A 16,091-nucleotide genomic window follows, 5' to 3' on the forward strand; every position below is an offset into this window, starting at 1 on the left:
ACGGACTGAGAGGTGATGAGAGACTCTATTCGAGGTAAAATAAGAATACTGTTGAGGAAAAATATGGGCTTGCCAAGAATTACAAGGATTTAATTCAGCATTTGATTGAAAGATTAAGACATGTAGAATGAATATATAGTTTGTAAAGACACAAAATAAAAAGATAATTCATGTCCCCCTGAGGATGATCCCTTAACTAGCACCATCATCAGGTCAAATTTCGATTTCCGAAATACTTTGGTTCATGACCAAATACTTGCAATAATTCCCATCAGCATCAGCTTTACTTTGTGTTTAGCACTCATTGGCCATTTAAAACAATATCAGCATGTTAGCGTTGCCACTGTTAGCATACTTTAATGCTAACGTTAGCATCACCTCAAAGCACTGCTGTGTCCAAGTACAGCCTCACAGAGCCGCTAGCATGTAGACTTTGTTAGGTTAACACATTTTCCAAAGCAGTTACATTAACAAATATGTATTTTTAACTCACCTTTTTCACTTTTTTAAGTATATTCAGCCATTGACTAAAAAAGTGATAAAAATACTTCAGTTATTTCCTCCATACAAATCAAACATCCATCAACATGATCCATTCAAGTGCATACCAGTGACATAACTTGCAGTAATGGGAGGTGCAGTATTGGTGCCTGTAACTCTAGTATAATTCCAGCTACACACACAGTACCGGTATTGTTGTAAGCTGTGTAAGATGTATTACTGACACTTAAGGTAAGCAGGAAAGGAAAATATGTAGTCCTTTTTTTTTCATGACAAATGTTAAAAAAGAGTAGAGGGTGAATAGATGGACTTCAGTAGTTCTAAGCAATATGAGCAAACGTTAAGTAAATTTACTTTTAAAAAAATGGGGAACTGGAAATTTTAGCTTTTTTGCCGATAGTTAGAAGAGGTACAGCTCTCATATCCGTCTGTTAAATATAAAGCTACAACCAGTTAGCGTAGAATATTTTAGCATCAAGACTGGAAACAAGGGGAAGGGTAATAATGAATCCCGCTGCTCTTCTTTGCAAGATCTGCCCTACATAGCTGGTTGATGCAGAAACAATTGACCTCGAGGAGTAAGTAAGGGTCCTGATAGCCCATCGGTCAGGGCATAGGACCCAAACAAATCAGGTAACCGGTTCCTCAGCAATCATGGATGCCTGGCCAATACCGGCATTTGAATGCTAGCCAAGAACAGCAGTGGGATTCATTATAACGCCCGGGGAATACCTTTCAAGTCTGTATGTTAGGCTAAACTAACAGGCTGTAGCTTCATATTTAAAGGACCAACATGAGAGTGTTGAAATGTGAAAAAGCTTATTTCCCTTAATAATGGAATAACCCCCCAACTAACTCATGGTGAGTTTGTGAAATGCACCAGATGTGGACAGTTTATCATTTTACTACAACAAGGCAAAGTTATTGGTAGAGAAACCACAGTGACCACCAGACCTGCAGTCTGCAGCGGTTTCAGCCAGCAGCAGCAGGTATTTATTCTGGGGAAGGATCAGGGCAAAGCAACAATCCCTGCATCCACCAGAGGGTAACTTGGGCAGATCCAGGATCTCCTTGCCTTCCACAATGGCCTCACAACTGTTCTGCAGCAGCACCAGCTGGTCAGGGGGAGATGAGGCATCGTGGCACACGAGGAGGCTTCCCTCAGCCGTCAGGAGCAGAAACCTTTTTTTCCACTGTTTGAAAATAAATCCACCTGTATAATAAAAGCAGGTTGGAAATAACAGGAAATAATACTGAATAGAAAATAGCTACTTGCTGGTGAAATTAATTCTGAAACACCCTAAAGCTTGTTGACAAACACGGTACAGTGATCATGATGGCAGCGGGAGCAGGGCACTGGATTAAAACATGAACACAGTCTGTCATTCTATCATTCCCACAGATTAGAGGCAGTCAGATGGTTGGTGGATGTGGGGCTCGACAAATCAAATGATGTTGACGATAGCGTCGTCATAAGATGCACACATTTGGATCTATTCATTCTATACGTACACAGTTTAAAAAACACATACACACTCTATTAAAGCTCATAACAGTATTACATACAAAGAGCAGGTGAAAAAAAGTGAAAACAGGAGAAACTGAGATTAAGCTTCTATGTATTCGGTATTGTATACTAAGAATTAAAGAGTTTAGGCAAACACAAAATACATTCATCCTCCCAATGAACAATTATTCACTATCATCACACTTCCATGCTGCAGAATCCAATTAAAATACTACAACGTTTTTATTCTAGAAGGACAAAATATAAACAAGATCAGAACTGCAAAACTATCCTTTAGGTGGTTAGAAGAGAGGGAATCATTTTTGCTCACAAAATGTCATGTATTTATGATTTCCCAGTGAAGAAGAGGATCAACTCACCATACATCCTAAGCACCCCTTGGTGGATCCCAGAGATGCTCATGTTAACAGTCGATGTGTCCCAGGCTCAGAGAGAAATGTTGGATGGATGAAAAGCACACAAGGCTCAATGAGTTTTAATTCTCAGCCTTAATCCCTGTTCAGATGGGATGTTCCACAGGGCCACAGTTCAACAGCTTGGTAGGAAAATGGGTTGTGATGCGGAGTTAAAAACAAACTGCTGCTGATCAGCTTGACTCAACAGTTTTCTTTTAATATTTGTCTTTAATATCAATTCAGTTTTTACAAACACAGAAATAACATTATGGCCCTAAAATGCACTTGTTTTGCTTACATTTGCCTTTAAACAGTTCCACAGCAGTCTTGAAAAGACAAGTAGGTCATGCTGAATCCTTTTCTGTCTATTTTTGTATCTTGTCATCTGTCACATTTATTACTAAATACTTCACATGAAGGAAAAATAAATTAAAGTGTAAAAATTGCAGATTTGTTTAAATAATCAGACAATCTAATTTAAAGACCTTTTGATCACATCATATAATTTAGTAGAATATATTTACTGAAGTAAATGTTGCAGATTAGGACCCACATTTTTAGGATTCAAAGAATGGACATTACCATGTACCATCACATACATACAGTACACATACAATATGATGTCGATAAGTACAATGTCACGCTACAATGACGTTGACTCCTTACACATAATTCATTAATCATCGCTGACTTTAATGTGTCTTGAAAAAAAATAAACAAAATAATTTAAAGTAAATCAAAAGCTCCAGTATCTCAAGAAAACTGAACAGAAAAATAAATATGAATATGCTATAAGTGAAAGTGACAATAATCACAAAGGAAATATAAATAACACATTTGAAAAAAAACTATTGATTACATAGAAAGACAGAAAGGCAAAGTGTGAGGTGTACTTTCTAGCAGCTATGTTCTTTAACGTGTGTGGTAAATGATGCAGCTTGTGTTACTGCTGAGGCACTTGATCACATTCTCACATAAACAGCAGACAACAAATTAAAACAAATTTAGGAAAACCCATAAAATCCCTAAATCAATGATAGAGGCAACATTTTCATGCAAATGGATTTAAAAACAAATAAATGATTACACTAAGCCAAACTAAAACTTTGCGTGAATCTCATTTGCATATAAAAAGGACAACCAAAGTTACTGCAGTGTGAAGTAATGTTCATGTGGCTGTGGCGGTTGTGGAGAGCAAGGTAGTTCTCCAATCAGAGGGTCGGTGGTTCGATACCCGGCTTCGGCAGTCTTTTTTTTGTTTTTTTTGTGAGTGTTGTCAGGAATGATGAACACAAGTAGTGCTTCAATAGTTGTAATTTTCCCTGCGTACGTGTGAAGTACTTGTGGGCTAAGAGAGTTGATCCTCATATTGCTTTCTGAAACAATCTCCAGCAGGGTAGAAGTCCCAGCAACGCTCCTGGTACATCTTCCACACGTACGACTCCTAAAACAGAAGAGATAAGAACAATAAGTCAAAGAAGGAAACAGGACGAGAGAACAGACTAATAAGAAAACTGTAATAAAACAATTGCTCGAAACTGACCTGCCCAGTGTGCTCCGTCTCATCTTTGTTGATAAGGTACATTAAGAAGAACCTGAAAAAAAGGACTCACATGTTAATATTTTCTCATTGGTACATTCACACACATAAACAAACGGTACATACCCACACTGTAACACAGAGGAGGTGAACTCACATGTAATTGGCCAGGTTGTGTTCATCCAAAGTGTGGGTCTCAAAGCCGTGCGGTGTTGTATCAAAGTAGTCACTCCCAATGCCACATATGAAGCATTTTGTCTGCACAAAAAAAATCAGTGATGATGATTAAAATCTGTGTTGTGTTTACATGTGCAACAAGTGTCAACTGGAACTGTCATACCTCCATGTCTTCCTTGACCTGCTCTTGTTGGTCTCTGAGTTCTCCAAAGGCATCAATGATCAGACCTACAGTATTTGTACAGTAACAGTATCATTATAAGTGTTAATAAAAATCTGTAAAGTGCCAAGCATACCTTTAAATATCGTTCCTATATCAACAGTTTTAAGTAAGTCTCCAAAAGCTCAACACATTGTTCCCTTTTCCTTGTTTTATTCTGACCCAAAGGCATGACCATGATCGTCTTTACCCTGAATAATGGCCAGTAGGATGACAATGACGAAGAAGAAGAAAGTTATATCAAAGACCACTCGATATAGCTCGTATTCATCTCCAGCAGGATCCTCTATCTCATCTCCGATTCCTCCACCGGCACGCACACCCACGTACATGTGGAACAGGTAACACTGTGAAGTGAAGTAAAAACACATCATTTGGGAAGAGATGCAGACACGATGGCAACAAAGTGCTCGTTTTACATAAAAAATTACTTACAGTCATCATGTCGTCGCATTTCATATCCGGTTCATCCCCGTCCTCGCCCTTGTTGTAAAACTTTCGGAAGAAATTGAAGGCGACTACAGTGTAGAGGTACACCACCACAGCCAACAAGCCCACTGTCATCATCAGCTAGCAGAGACAAGCAGGAAACAGAGTTAGTACATTCAAACTGAAGCAAAATGAATATCATCAACCAATTTTTCTGCACTTGCCTGTTTGCCATTGTGTGTGACTGAGGACAGAATAGTGCGCAGAGTCTTGACACCCATGGCAATGTCCAGCAAGTGGCAGGCGAAGAAGAAGTTGTTGTAATGGCCGAGCAGGGACATAATCGTGTACCAACAGAGATATAGGAAGGTCTGCAAAGAGATAACAAGGAAGGTTATTTCAGTTCTCATGGGCAAGGTCGTGTTTACATAGTATAGTATAGTATAGTATAGTATAGTATAGTATAGTATAGTATAGTATAGTATAGCATAGTATAGCATAGTATGGTTTAGTATAGTACTGTATAATATAGTATAGTATAGTTTAGTACTGTATAGTCTCGTATAGAACAGTATAGTATAATATAGTATTGTATAGTTTAGTACTGTATAGCATAGTACTGTATATTACAGTACTGTATAGTATATTGTGCCATATACATGTAAATATGGGTTTACTTACACCGTCTGTGAACACAACACCAAATTTCCAGATTTGGTACTTGATGTCAACGGTGGTCATCCTAAAAAGAAACAACATTGGTTGATATCCGTTTAGGCACTGCACTTGTATTTCTACTATTCTAGATGTAAGGGAATGCTTAATTTCAATGTCGGACAATACTCTCTGTACTGTTGATATTCCTTTGGATGAGAGCACCTTTGTTATTGAAAATTATTTGAAGAAAAAAGTAAAAAAGTACTTTACCATGCAAACACAGAGCTGTCTGGCTCCTCCTGTTTCTTCTCATGTTGTTGACTCACATCCAGGGAGGCTAAGTCAACACCCAGGAGCTCAGCAATTCTTTCTCTGCCATAAATGTCGCCGTACTTATCCAAAACCTGGAAACGGGCATCACGTTACACATTAACAGGATCTACAGAGCCCATTTTGAATCAACTGAAATCAAACACAACTCACCTTTCTCTTGACAAATTTATCCCAATAGTTGTTTGGGAAAGAGCTGTGAAAAAGGGGACATTGTTTTATTGAGTAAATAAAGGGAGAACATCTGGTATTTAAAATGATTATAGATCTCGGCACTATTAAGAACCATCTGATAGGAGAAATATCATTTCTTTATCTACATACGGTGTATTCAGGACCAGTCGGTCCCACTGGCCCTTAATGTCATCATCCTCAGGCTGCTCAGTGATAAAGAGGCCGTCAAACTCCAGTTTTCTTGCAAGTTCTTTCTCCCTTTTGAAGATCACCAGTGGAATCTGACAAAAAACAATTGCAAATCCTGTTGAACTGTATGCAAAGTTTTGAAATCAATATCTAGTGTAAGGCAAGAACATGTCTCGTACTGCAAGACTTCAAGATTTAGTTTTTCTAAATCTTAGTATAAGGCAAAAATGACTAATTTTACACACTAAAATGTGACCATCGTACCTTGAGGCAGTTGTAGCCAATGATACAGATGAATGAGATGACTGTGTGCAAGGCGGCAATGAAGGACAATGCTGGCTGCATGTAGCCAGTGCTCTCCTCCAAATAGAAATAAATTGGGACTTCTTCCTCGTCCTCATCTCCTTCATTCATTCCAGATCCCTCAGCCTCTTCCCCTGAGCCTTCAAAGAACCCAGAGCCTTCGAACATCCCGCTTCCCTCCGACATTCCAGATCCTTCCATCTCGTCACCGTCAGGTGGGCTGTCAGACACCTAAACACAACAGAATAATGTAGAGACAAGACAGCTTGGGACAGTGGGACGTTCTTTGACTGAACCTCACACAGCTCACAGTCTATAAAACAGTAATTAACTACAAAATAAAGAAATAGTTAATCTTGTGTATTTGATACATGCACATAATACTAAGAGAAATATAAAAGTGAATACCTTGTAGAACAGCAGAATGAAGTTCAGGGCAAATGCGAGGAACAGCGCCAAAAAACGCAAGTTGTAGAAGTTTCTGGAGAGGTAGTTCTACAAAAGAGAGATGAATATTTTTTCAGCTGATTTTAGTGAGTTGGTCAAGGTAGTGACTTTGAAATGATTATGCTTGAAAATGAATACCGAAAACAAACACTAGGAAATGTGTCACCATGAATTTATTTCTTTGGGTTTCCAGCTCATTCCAGATTTGAAAACCTCCTTCCCTTTTCGGCTTCTTTTCCTTCTTTTTGGCAGATCTCTTTCGTTCTTCTGGCCTTTCTTCCTCCTTACTCTGGGCATCTTTCTCTGCTTTCTCTCCATTCTCAACACTGACAACCAAACACAGTCAGGTCATTGTTTTATGTATTTTGTCAACATCAGAATCAAACCATGATGCACTAAGACTGTCACTGCTGCAGATGTGCAACGCTGTAAATTTGCCATCTGTCTGCTTATGTCTCTGTTCTCCACAACCCCTGCAGAGAGGACCAGTTCATTCCTGCAGAAGTAACACTACAAGTGTATTGTACATTATACACTGATAGTAATGTTAATGATGCAGCAATTCGGGAGTCGGCAGAATAAATTGCTGGATGGAAATGTTCAATACCACAAACCAGAAAGATATTCGAATCTACAGTATATAGTCTTTGCTAAAAAGGTTTAGCCTGTTATGTAGATCCATGACAGAGATAACATATGTTGAGAGCAAACTAATTACATAAATCAACTCAAGACTCTTACTCAGCCTTTTCAGGTTCTGGAGGAGTTTCCACTACAGGAACAGGTTCAGGCGGTTTCTGGCTAGCGTCAGTCTCTTCTGGTTGCTGTAACGAAACAAAAGCAATACACAATGCTTTAGCCTCCCCTTTTTTATTTAATTAAAAACTGGATTACCAACCACTAAGGAACTGGGTCAATAGCCATCGAGAAATTCGCTAATATTAACATGTTTTTATTCCCAAAAGGGGCACAAAACTCACCTTTTTTCTCTTTGTTATGGGAGTTCCTTCAGGTGTTGGAGGTTCAACAGGTGATTCAACACCCATGTCTCCAAGTCCACCTGGAGCATCAATGCCTGGTATCCTCCCACCCTCTTTTTCCTGGGTATCCTCCTCTTCCTCCTCTCCACTCCCAGTCTCCCCAGTGTCCGTTACACCACCAGTGTCTTGTTCCTCCCCTGTCCTTGGCTCCCCTGGTCCGTCTCCGTGCACATCATCCTGCGTTGGGTCCGGCATGCTTGCTAGAATCTCAGTGACGGTGATATTTTTAGCACCCTCCACTAGGCCACCTCCGAACAGTGTTTGCCAGATGATCATAAAGAAGCCTTTGCACACATTGTAAATGAAGTGTAGTATGCTCATTAGGATGGTCCAGAAAAAGGTGGTCAAAGCCACCACGATCTCCTTGAGGGTCATCTTCCTCACTCTGCGATATTGTCTGCGAAGGTTACGGAAGGTGAAAATGCTAAAGAAGCATAGCACGCTATTTATGAAATCTGCAAAGGCAGAGCTTGATTCAGGCTGCCCTTCCTCTCCGTTATTGTCTTCATCGCCTCCTCCGTTTGCTCCCCCCGCTTGTCCTCCCTCACCTCCAACTTCATCTGGCTCATCATCTTCCTCCCCCTTTCCCTCTTCCTCCTGCTCTGAAATTTGTGAGGCTATATTCATCTCAAAGATGGTGTCTTCACAGAAGTTCACAAACATTTCCATCTTCTCTGATTCACCGCCATTGACAACATCAAAGATAAACTGACGTTTGGACTCTCTGACCTGCGGCATCTCCCACTGTTTGCGGTTCACTTCAGTGATTTCAAAGTAGATGCGCTCAATCTTTCTGCTGGCGCCCATTATCTCAATACGGCCAAGGAATGGTCGGAAATAGTTCAGCACACTATCTGCTTGTTCCAGGAAGTTCTGTAGCCTGATGTCATGGGGGACGTGCTCAGAGAGGTTGGTGAGCAGCACTGCGATGTTGAATCCGATGTCCTTTGCAGGTTCCTGAAAGCGATTTGCGAACTCCTCATAGTGGATCATGTCATTCTCGTCTGCTTCTGAGCAGGACAACAGGAACTGGATCTCAGAGGGGGAGTACTGTTTCTGACTGTCCATGGCCTTCTGGAAGTCCTTCTTGGAGATCAGCCCTCGAGGATCTGTGACGTAATCGCGGAAAGCATCCGAAGCCACGATGTCCTTCAGTTTGAGGAACATGTCGAAGAACTTGAGGATCATCTCCACGTTGCTGGAAGATTCTACCAGCATGTCTACCATCTGGCGTGCAATTGTACCATTTACCACGTTTCCTGAATAATACAGAGTCAAATTAAAACTGAGATTTGAAAAGAACAAAACAGGAAAAAGATGAAAATTGATTTAAAAAAAAAAAACTATTTTACCCTCTAACAGTGAGAGCAACATAACAACCATGTCTTTCTGTAGGTCAAGAAGCTCCTTCAGCAGACCAATCTGGCTGGAGTCCTGTGACCATGAAGAGATGAACAAGATTTTACAGTAATGGCAACTGATTTTTGTTATCATTTCAAAACAATAGGGGTTTAAATAAATTTATAGAGATGCAATAGTCATTGGTGAAGTGGAAAACACAATAAAAAACTGTTATCACACAAAATTATTTTAACAAATTATTTTAACATGTAGAAACAAAAATAGGGCGGCAAAATAAGTTAAATAATGAAAATATCATGCTGGGAGAGAATTTGTAAAAATGGTTAAGGAAAACTTTTATAAAGCTAAAGTCTGGTTTCAACGTCATCATTATATAATTATTTCTAGAAATTAATTATACATTTTTGACTATGAAAAACAAACAAAAGTTAAATGTAAATTATTTCTATCTGAATTGTGACCAACTGTTCCTGACTGGGAGCATTAGATTTTTTATAGCTGAAGCTTTTGTCACACAAAACAAACATTGGCATGTATCAACCCATCAATAAAGGTTACATCTGAAAAACTGTTGTCTGAAAAAGCAAACAGGTTTTCAATCATAACAGAATTTCAGTTCAATTTCAATTGGTTGCTTGTTCAAATACATTCATATATATGTGTATATATATATTCTATACAAATATATACTAATGTTATGTTAATGCTTAAATAGTGTTATAACCCAAGCAACAAGATTCCACAGGGCAACACAAGACAAAAAAAAACATATCCTTCAGGTTAATTATTAGTGAATTAAAAGTGCAACAGAATCCTAACTAGTGTTAAATGTGGCACAAAAAGTGGATGTCACATTAAAATGTGTATTCCAACACCAAATAATCTCATATTAAAGTGTACACTCCAACAGTGGAGGTTAAAGCCAATCCTTCTCTCAGAAAGTTTTCTAGTCACCTGCTTTTTTGTTCTAAATTAAAAGATTCACCAAAAACAGTGTTTGTTAGTCAAAATGTTTTTGTTTTTTAAATCCCTGGAGCTGTGCATAATACAGGTAATTGCTTAGCAACAAGGAAAAACGCTTTGGAGGAAGAAGTATATTGCCTTGTCTGGAAAGTGAGGTTCAGTATGCTATTGACTGTTGCCTGACAGAATGGATAAGCAGGTGTTCAAGATTTTACTCAAGCTGCTTAGAAAAAGACACACTGATCTGATAATAATGTACTTTGCAATCTTGTGATCATACTTTGATCCAAGTATTCTCTTAGGATCTGTTTGTGTGAGGTTTATTGAATAGTTATTTCTTTATGAAGTTTTTATATAATTATTTGTATCTCTGTTATGCTGTTCATTCTGTACACATGACATCTATTGCATTCTGTCCATCCTGGGAGAAGGATCCCTCCTCTGTCGTTCTCCCAGAGGTTTCTTCCTTTTTTCTCCCTGTTAAAGGGGTTTTTTAGGGAAGTTTTTCCTGTGCCGATGTGAGGGAAGGACAGAGGATGTCGCATGTGTACAGATTCTGGGCTATACAAAATAAACTGAATTGAATTGAATATAACAATTGTATTGGAATTTTACAGTAATTTTGTGCACTTTGGGATTTAGATCAATTGCAGATGGGGGATGTTTAGATCAAAAAATAAGATGATTTATGAGACACAAGTGTATGTTTACCTGTTTTTTTTTTTAAAATGGCAAACTTCCATTTTGTGCTCCTTTAATAGCCATCAAAAAAAAATTCAACATCAGGATGAATTTTGACTAAACTGTTATATAGTAATTGGTTGTAATATGGAAAAATCAAAGAAGTTTTCAGTTTTATCGTGAGAAATACTTTCCAGAATCAATTAAAAAAGGTAATTAATGTGGTTCAATGATCTGTTTCGTATATAAAAGTTTAAGATTACAATTGAGAATAAGTTTTCTATCATTGCATTAAGTTTTTACTTAAGAGAAGTGTGTTGGATTTAGGGGGGATTTACAGCCAGAACCGGAATATAGAATTCATAACTGTGTTTTTATAAGCGTTTTTTTATATATATATATATATATTATATATATATATATATATATTATATATATATATATAATATATATATATATATATATAAATAAGAGTATAATCATCTGAAATCCAAGAATTGTTGTGTTGTCTTTAGCTTAGAATGTCGTCTTCATGGAGCCCACCGTGTTTCTACAGAAGCCAAGAACGTACATAACCAAAAACTAACTCCAGTGAGGACCTTTCACATTTGTACGTTACCTGAAGGCCACCGTAGCTTTTCTACACACTTACAAAGAGAGGGGTGAGTGGAGCGATATTCAGTTGGTTGCAATCTGCAAACTCAGTGCTGGATGCCACTAAATCCTACACGCTGGTCTTTTAATGCAAAGAGCATTACATGAGTTCCTGTTCCAATTATCTTACTGACTTTACAAAAATGTGTTGATGTTGTGCTCATGCAATATTAGTAATGTTTGTGTATTCAAACAAATAATAATTAAAAAAGCTGTGTGTTTTAACATTTTTTCTTTAACAACTGGAATCATGGCTTTTCATGTGATGCACTAAATGCTTTGTTTTAATTTCCATTATATACAGACTCCTTATTAAGACTTATCAAATTAAGTTTTCTTATTTAACTTCAAAAGCAGGTGGGTATAAAACAACCTGATAAGGGAAACCAACATTGAATAAATTACAAACTAGTAAACACAATATCACATCAATAGACAAATAAAATGGATACATACTTTACCCTGCATTGACCATGTGGAAGACAGTTTAAATGATAGATAAATTATTCAGTACAATTATTCACATTACATTTTCAAATGCTCTTGTCTATGACAAATATTTTTCTTGTGTTTAACGGTAAAACAATGTTTGACCTAGTACAGATCTACATACTAAATAATACACTATAGTACAATAATAACATCACATCTTTTACATACTGTGCTATCATTAGTTTACTTTTTGGAATTAAACATTTAAAATATGACCTGTTCACTGTTTTACTATAGTATTTCAAATAAGATGACTACAAGACAGAATAGCTGATACTTGTGAGAAAATTAGGTCAAGAAGGAGTACACAGGGGAAAGTAATACTGTGTTAGTCATCGTGTGTCTTAGGAGTACGCTAAGCTGGGAATTTATGGTAAAGTATGGCTCGGCTCTTAACTCAAACGTAGGATTAGAGGGTTATGCATGCAAAACATTGTCCTAATAGTAAAGATTTACTATTAGCCTCAGTCATCCATGGAGGATGACTGCACTGTATAGAGCCGAAAAGCCATGTGATTTCCCTCAAAGCATTTTGACCTTTCATTTGTAGCAAAAAAGGTGCACCATACACGCTGAAATGTGATTCCACACTTTTGGTCAGGTTGGTTTGTTAAATAGTTAAATGGCCTTTAAGTGCATGATATATTTTATTATATTTCAATAATAAATATATGTTTTATTACTTTTTATATTATTCAAAAAAACCTATTGGTATAGAATTGTTTGGGAAAAGTTTGATAATGTGTATTACATTAAATGCGTATTAAAGGCCTTTTTTTTCCACAGCAGACGTTTTGACTTGCCATAGACGAAAAAGCACAGGTGTCACAAATAACCCTAACATCGATTATTCAAGAGTCCCAGTAAGCCATGACAGTGAGGCAGCAGTAGAACACCAGGACCCTGAAACCAAAGCAGCTATATAGAATTCAGCCATCATTCATTTGATAATCTACACCTGTGATTTTCCTACTGTGACATGTTAAAACTGTCTTCTGGGAAAAAGGTGTCCATTCAGAATTAATATGAATGTGAAGAACCAATTTGAAACCAGCTCATACTGGAAATACAAATAAATGGTTGAAACACTTCAAGAATCAAGAAATCCACAGTGACTTTGCTCTCAAAATGTGACATTCAGGCTTATTCTAACAAGTGCAAATTGGTTACCTACGTTTACAAGCATGTTTACTGTAAGGCCTGTGATAACATGTATGGTTTCTACTGTTATATATATATATATATGTCCACAGAAAGACATTCTTGAAAGCTTAGCAATGATCGGGTGATTAAGTGAACTTCCACTAACATGAGTGCTACGTTTACCCTCACTTTTGAGATACATGATACTTATAGAGAGCCAAATCAAGCAGAAATGTACTGAAAAAAACATTTGGCTCTAAAGAGCATTATGCTTTCATGGTTACATTTCTGTCATAGTCACTAAAAATAAAAATATGCTATGATTTTAAAGATGTATGACAGATATATTCTGTCAATATTGCTCATACAGCTGTAGCTAGGTCCAAACATGAAGTTGCAGAAAGGCAACACAAGTGTTATACTTTCTTTTGGAAAGTATAGTTAATTGAATGGAATGTGTGTACCTGTGCCAGCTTCATCATCATATGGGCAAAGACATGAAGGAACCCAACAATTGCATCCCACAGCCTGCTATGGGCCAGGGACTGCTGGTTGCCAGTGCATGGACCCTGAAGAGAGAAACTGTGTGTTACGAACAAAATAACCAGCAAGTTCAAATTCAAGACTTGTTCAAATTTTACCTGAATGTATTCAGTTAGGCTGTTGAAAATCTGTTTTGCCACTGTCATAGCTTTGGAGAAATTCTTTTTGCCGGGTTCATCAATGATGTCCTTGCCGGAGTAATACCAGTAGAAATCACTGATAGACTCCTTGATTGAAAAAAAGAGAGGTAAGTAGAGTATTCCCATTTCATAAAAAATACTTTTAAACAAAAATGGTATTTCTGGGTTAAAGGTCTTACCTTTTTTTAATACATTTAAAATGCTATATACAAAGCACTTGATTATTTGAGCTGCCAAATAAAATTCTTTTGGGAACAATAAAATGACCTAAAATTCATGATTCAATGCAAAGTATGATTATTTAATAGTACTTCCCATTACACATGTATTTTTATAGACAATGTAATCCCCAACCTTTCATACTCTTTTTTAATCTTTATTAATTACACCATCTTTAGGACAAATTAAATGTTGCACCTGGAGTCTGAGGAGGTAATCGACGGTGCAGATGATGATGTTGATGGTAGTCGTGCTGCCCGTCTGTGTCCGCAAGTAGTTCTGGAAATCTGCAGAAAAGTAGAGATCACTTTAAAAAGTAGCAACGCTCAACAATGTTTGCTCAAAAGAAATTCAGTTATTCATTTCATTTTACTCTCATTTGAAACACGTTCTCACCGTTATTGTGACCCTCACAAAGCAGCTGCAGGAAACGGAAGAGGTCACAGGTGAACTCATCATCTGCCATCACTTTCTCATCTAAAGAAAAAATGAAATGAACGAAAAAGTTAAATTACATCCTACAATCAGGTTGATATCAGATAACATACAATGATAAAAAGTCTAACTGTAGATTGCTTATAGAGTATAAGTAGTGTGTGGAAAGTAAATAGAATGAATTACTCAACTTACCATCATCTCCAAATGGATTTTAGTAACAGAACCTGTAATTCCACCTCTGATAAAGTTTTGCTTTTTTTTTTTCAAAATAATAAATTAAAGAATGAATCAAACTAAATTGTATAAAATACTATTAATGAAAGAAATGCTTGTGGTCTGACAATGGTATCACATACAATCAGATCAAACATCACACAGGCATCAGCGTCACATGCAAACGGTTAACGCATAAACACTTTGCAGTTAAAAAATAAACAGAAACATATGTGACATACAGTTACATTAACAACATGTATAAACTAAGCAGACAATAATGCCTTGTTGTACAGCATTAAAGTTAAAACATTGCAGTACTCAGGGGTGAACTGGTGCATGTGTGGTTTTACTAGTGGGCAGAAATATCAACCTGTATTTTCTTATGCATAAAGAATGTAACAATTGAATAGAAGGAAAACCAGGATGTTTTTTAGTGTTTATCATCCCATATATAAAATCACTGCACCAGTTTGAAATATTCTACAAAAACGGGCTGTATCCTCTATATGTATATAAAATCCCAGTTCACCACTGGCTGTAATGAATACACACTCAGACACAGAATCATGCTGCACACACCAACTTTACTCTAGTGCAGCTGAGTTAAATGTCAGAGAGGTTTGGGTTTTGCCCATCAAAACGTTGAAAGGAATCCAGCGCATGATATAGTTCAACTGAGAAAAAGACTGCACATTCTTAGCTTGGATCTAAATTACAGTAAATTACAGAAGAGATTTGAACTAATGAATTGTATTTGAAAATGTGGAATAAGTTGTTACGGTTGTGTTAAGTAGGAACTCCATAACAATAGAGTGCTGCAGGGAAAACATATGTTTGTAGGTCAAACCTGAATGTTAGCATCCCACTGGTTCCCTCTGCATAAAGAGCAAATTTTGTTTTTTTCCGTTGGATTTTGTATTAGTGCAGAAAATAAGCTCTGTGGGCAAACAAACATTCATGATACTTACATGTTTTGTTTAGCAAGATATGAATGCATGAATGAGAGTATACACAACGAGGCTGTAGAGGCAGACTAGTAGTCACTACTAGTCTGCCTCTACACTTCACTTAGCCACTGGTTGGCAACCACCTTTTTTAAGACACTTAAAAGCTTTAGAATTCACGAGAGTGGTATTTACTGACCCATTTTATATTGTAGAATAAAAGTTTGTGTTAACCACATAACTCATTTCAGGCATCTTATCAAACCCCATTAAAAAAATCAATTGACTTTGATACGAGGGAACCGGAAGTTTTAAAAAAATGCTAACTTATTTTCAGGTTTAGGATTTATTCCTCCAGCACTCTAT

The 16,091-nt window shown here is 37.2% G+C and overlaps 1 protein-coding gene across 1 annotated transcript in view; it reads right to left on the reverse strand.

Annotated features, from left to right (window-relative positions):
- Nucleotides 1-3,772: 3,772 nt before the first annotated feature.
- LOC129113876 (ryanodine receptor 1-like) overlaps nucleotides 3,773-16,091 on the reverse strand; it is a 47,989-nt gene continuing 35,670 nt past the window's right edge. Inside the window, exons 87-107 of the mRNA XM_054626360.1 lie at nucleotides 14,524-14,604; nucleotides 14,326-14,414; nucleotides 13,867-13,995; nucleotides 13,690-13,794; nucleotides 9,283-9,364; nucleotides 7,871-9,189; nucleotides 7,632-7,714; nucleotides 7,057-7,216; nucleotides 6,852-6,938; nucleotides 6,405-6,674; nucleotides 6,102-6,232; nucleotides 5,931-5,973; nucleotides 5,718-5,851; nucleotides 5,472-5,532; nucleotides 5,015-5,161; nucleotides 4,797-4,931; nucleotides 4,552-4,708; nucleotides 4,305-4,369; nucleotides 4,122-4,222; nucleotides 3,968-4,019; nucleotides 3,773-3,868 (exon numbers count right to left, since the gene is read on the reverse strand). Of these exons, the coding sequence (XP_054482335.1) occupies nucleotides 3,773-3,868; nucleotides 3,968-4,019; nucleotides 4,122-4,222; nucleotides 4,305-4,369; nucleotides 4,552-4,708; nucleotides 4,797-4,931; nucleotides 5,015-5,161; nucleotides 5,472-5,532; nucleotides 5,718-5,851; nucleotides 5,931-5,973; nucleotides 6,102-6,232; nucleotides 6,405-6,674; nucleotides 6,852-6,938; nucleotides 7,057-7,216; nucleotides 7,632-7,714; nucleotides 7,871-9,189; nucleotides 9,283-9,364; nucleotides 13,690-13,794; nucleotides 13,867-13,995; nucleotides 14,326-14,414; nucleotides 14,524-14,604 (3,527 nt within the window). The remainder of the gene's footprint in view (nucleotides 3,869-3,967; nucleotides 4,020-4,121; nucleotides 4,223-4,304; nucleotides 4,370-4,551; nucleotides 4,709-4,796; nucleotides 4,932-5,014; nucleotides 5,162-5,471; nucleotides 5,533-5,717; nucleotides 5,852-5,930; nucleotides 5,974-6,101; nucleotides 6,233-6,404; nucleotides 6,675-6,851; nucleotides 6,939-7,056; nucleotides 7,217-7,631; nucleotides 7,715-7,870; nucleotides 9,190-9,282; nucleotides 9,365-13,689; nucleotides 13,795-13,866; nucleotides 13,996-14,325; nucleotides 14,415-14,523; nucleotides 14,605-16,091) is intronic.

The sequence above is a fragment of the Anoplopoma fimbria genome, chromosome 24 (assembly GCF_027596085.1).
Source record: "Anoplopoma fimbria isolate UVic2021 breed Golden Eagle Sablefish chromosome 24, Afim_UVic_2022, whole genome shotgun sequence".
NCBI lineage: Eukaryota > Metazoa > Chordata > Actinopteri > Perciformes > Anoplopomatidae > Anoplopoma > Anoplopoma fimbria.